We start from the raw sequence: 589 nt of genomic DNA on the forward strand, positions 1-589 counted from the left end.
TCACCCTAACTGTAAAGAAGTTTTTCCATGTATTTGAACGGAACTTCCTATGTTCCAACTTGTGCCCATTGCCCCTCGTCCTGTCACTGGGAACCACTGAAAAGTCTGGCTCCATCCTCCTTCAACCCACCCTTTAGATACTTGTATTCCATAATAAGGTCTCCCCTCAGCCTTCTCTTCTCCAGGCTAAAGAGCCCCAGCTCTCTCAGCCATTCATTTAGCCACCTAAAATATACCCTTCCTATTATGTAGCAATAAGCAAAAGGAATGCCTTTTATCAGATGGCTTGCTTTTGGGAACGATCATGTACTTCCCTTTGAAAGTACAAGTAACCCTAAAGTCATTCCTCCTCTACAGATAGATAATTGCCTGCATGCAGACCCAGCTTCTTTACTGAGTATAAGTGACTGAGCATTCAAAGGGCTCTGGCCCTTTGGCAATTAAAGCTCCGTTAACCTCTACTCTGACAGCAGTAAACAAGCTCCGTAGGAAGGCTAAGGCCGGCTCAGCTCAACACCCCGAGGAGGGCAGAGGGCACACGCTCGCTGCCGGCCCCGCCACCCCTCTCCCACCCCCTTCTCCGCGCTGC

The 589-nt window shown here is 49.2% G+C and overlaps 1 protein-coding gene across 1 annotated transcript in view; it reads right to left on the reverse strand.

Moving 5' to 3' along the window:
- SOD1 (superoxide dismutase 1, soluble) overlaps nucleotides 1–589 on the reverse strand; it is a 65,177-nt gene that overhangs the window by 4,443 nt on the left and 60,145 nt on the right. The window contains exon 2 of the mRNA XM_009894926.1: nucleotides 311–334. Coding sequence (XP_009893228.1) covers nucleotides 311–334 — 24 coding nt within the window. The remainder of the gene's footprint in view (nucleotides 1–310; nucleotides 335–589) is intronic.

This window comes from Charadrius vociferus, unplaced genomic scaffold (genome assembly GCF_000708025.1).
Source record: "Charadrius vociferus isolate BGI_N301 unplaced genomic scaffold, ASM70802v2 scaffold201, whole genome shotgun sequence".
Classification (NCBI taxonomy): Eukaryota; Metazoa; Chordata; class Aves; order Charadriiformes; family Charadriidae; genus Charadrius; species Charadrius vociferus.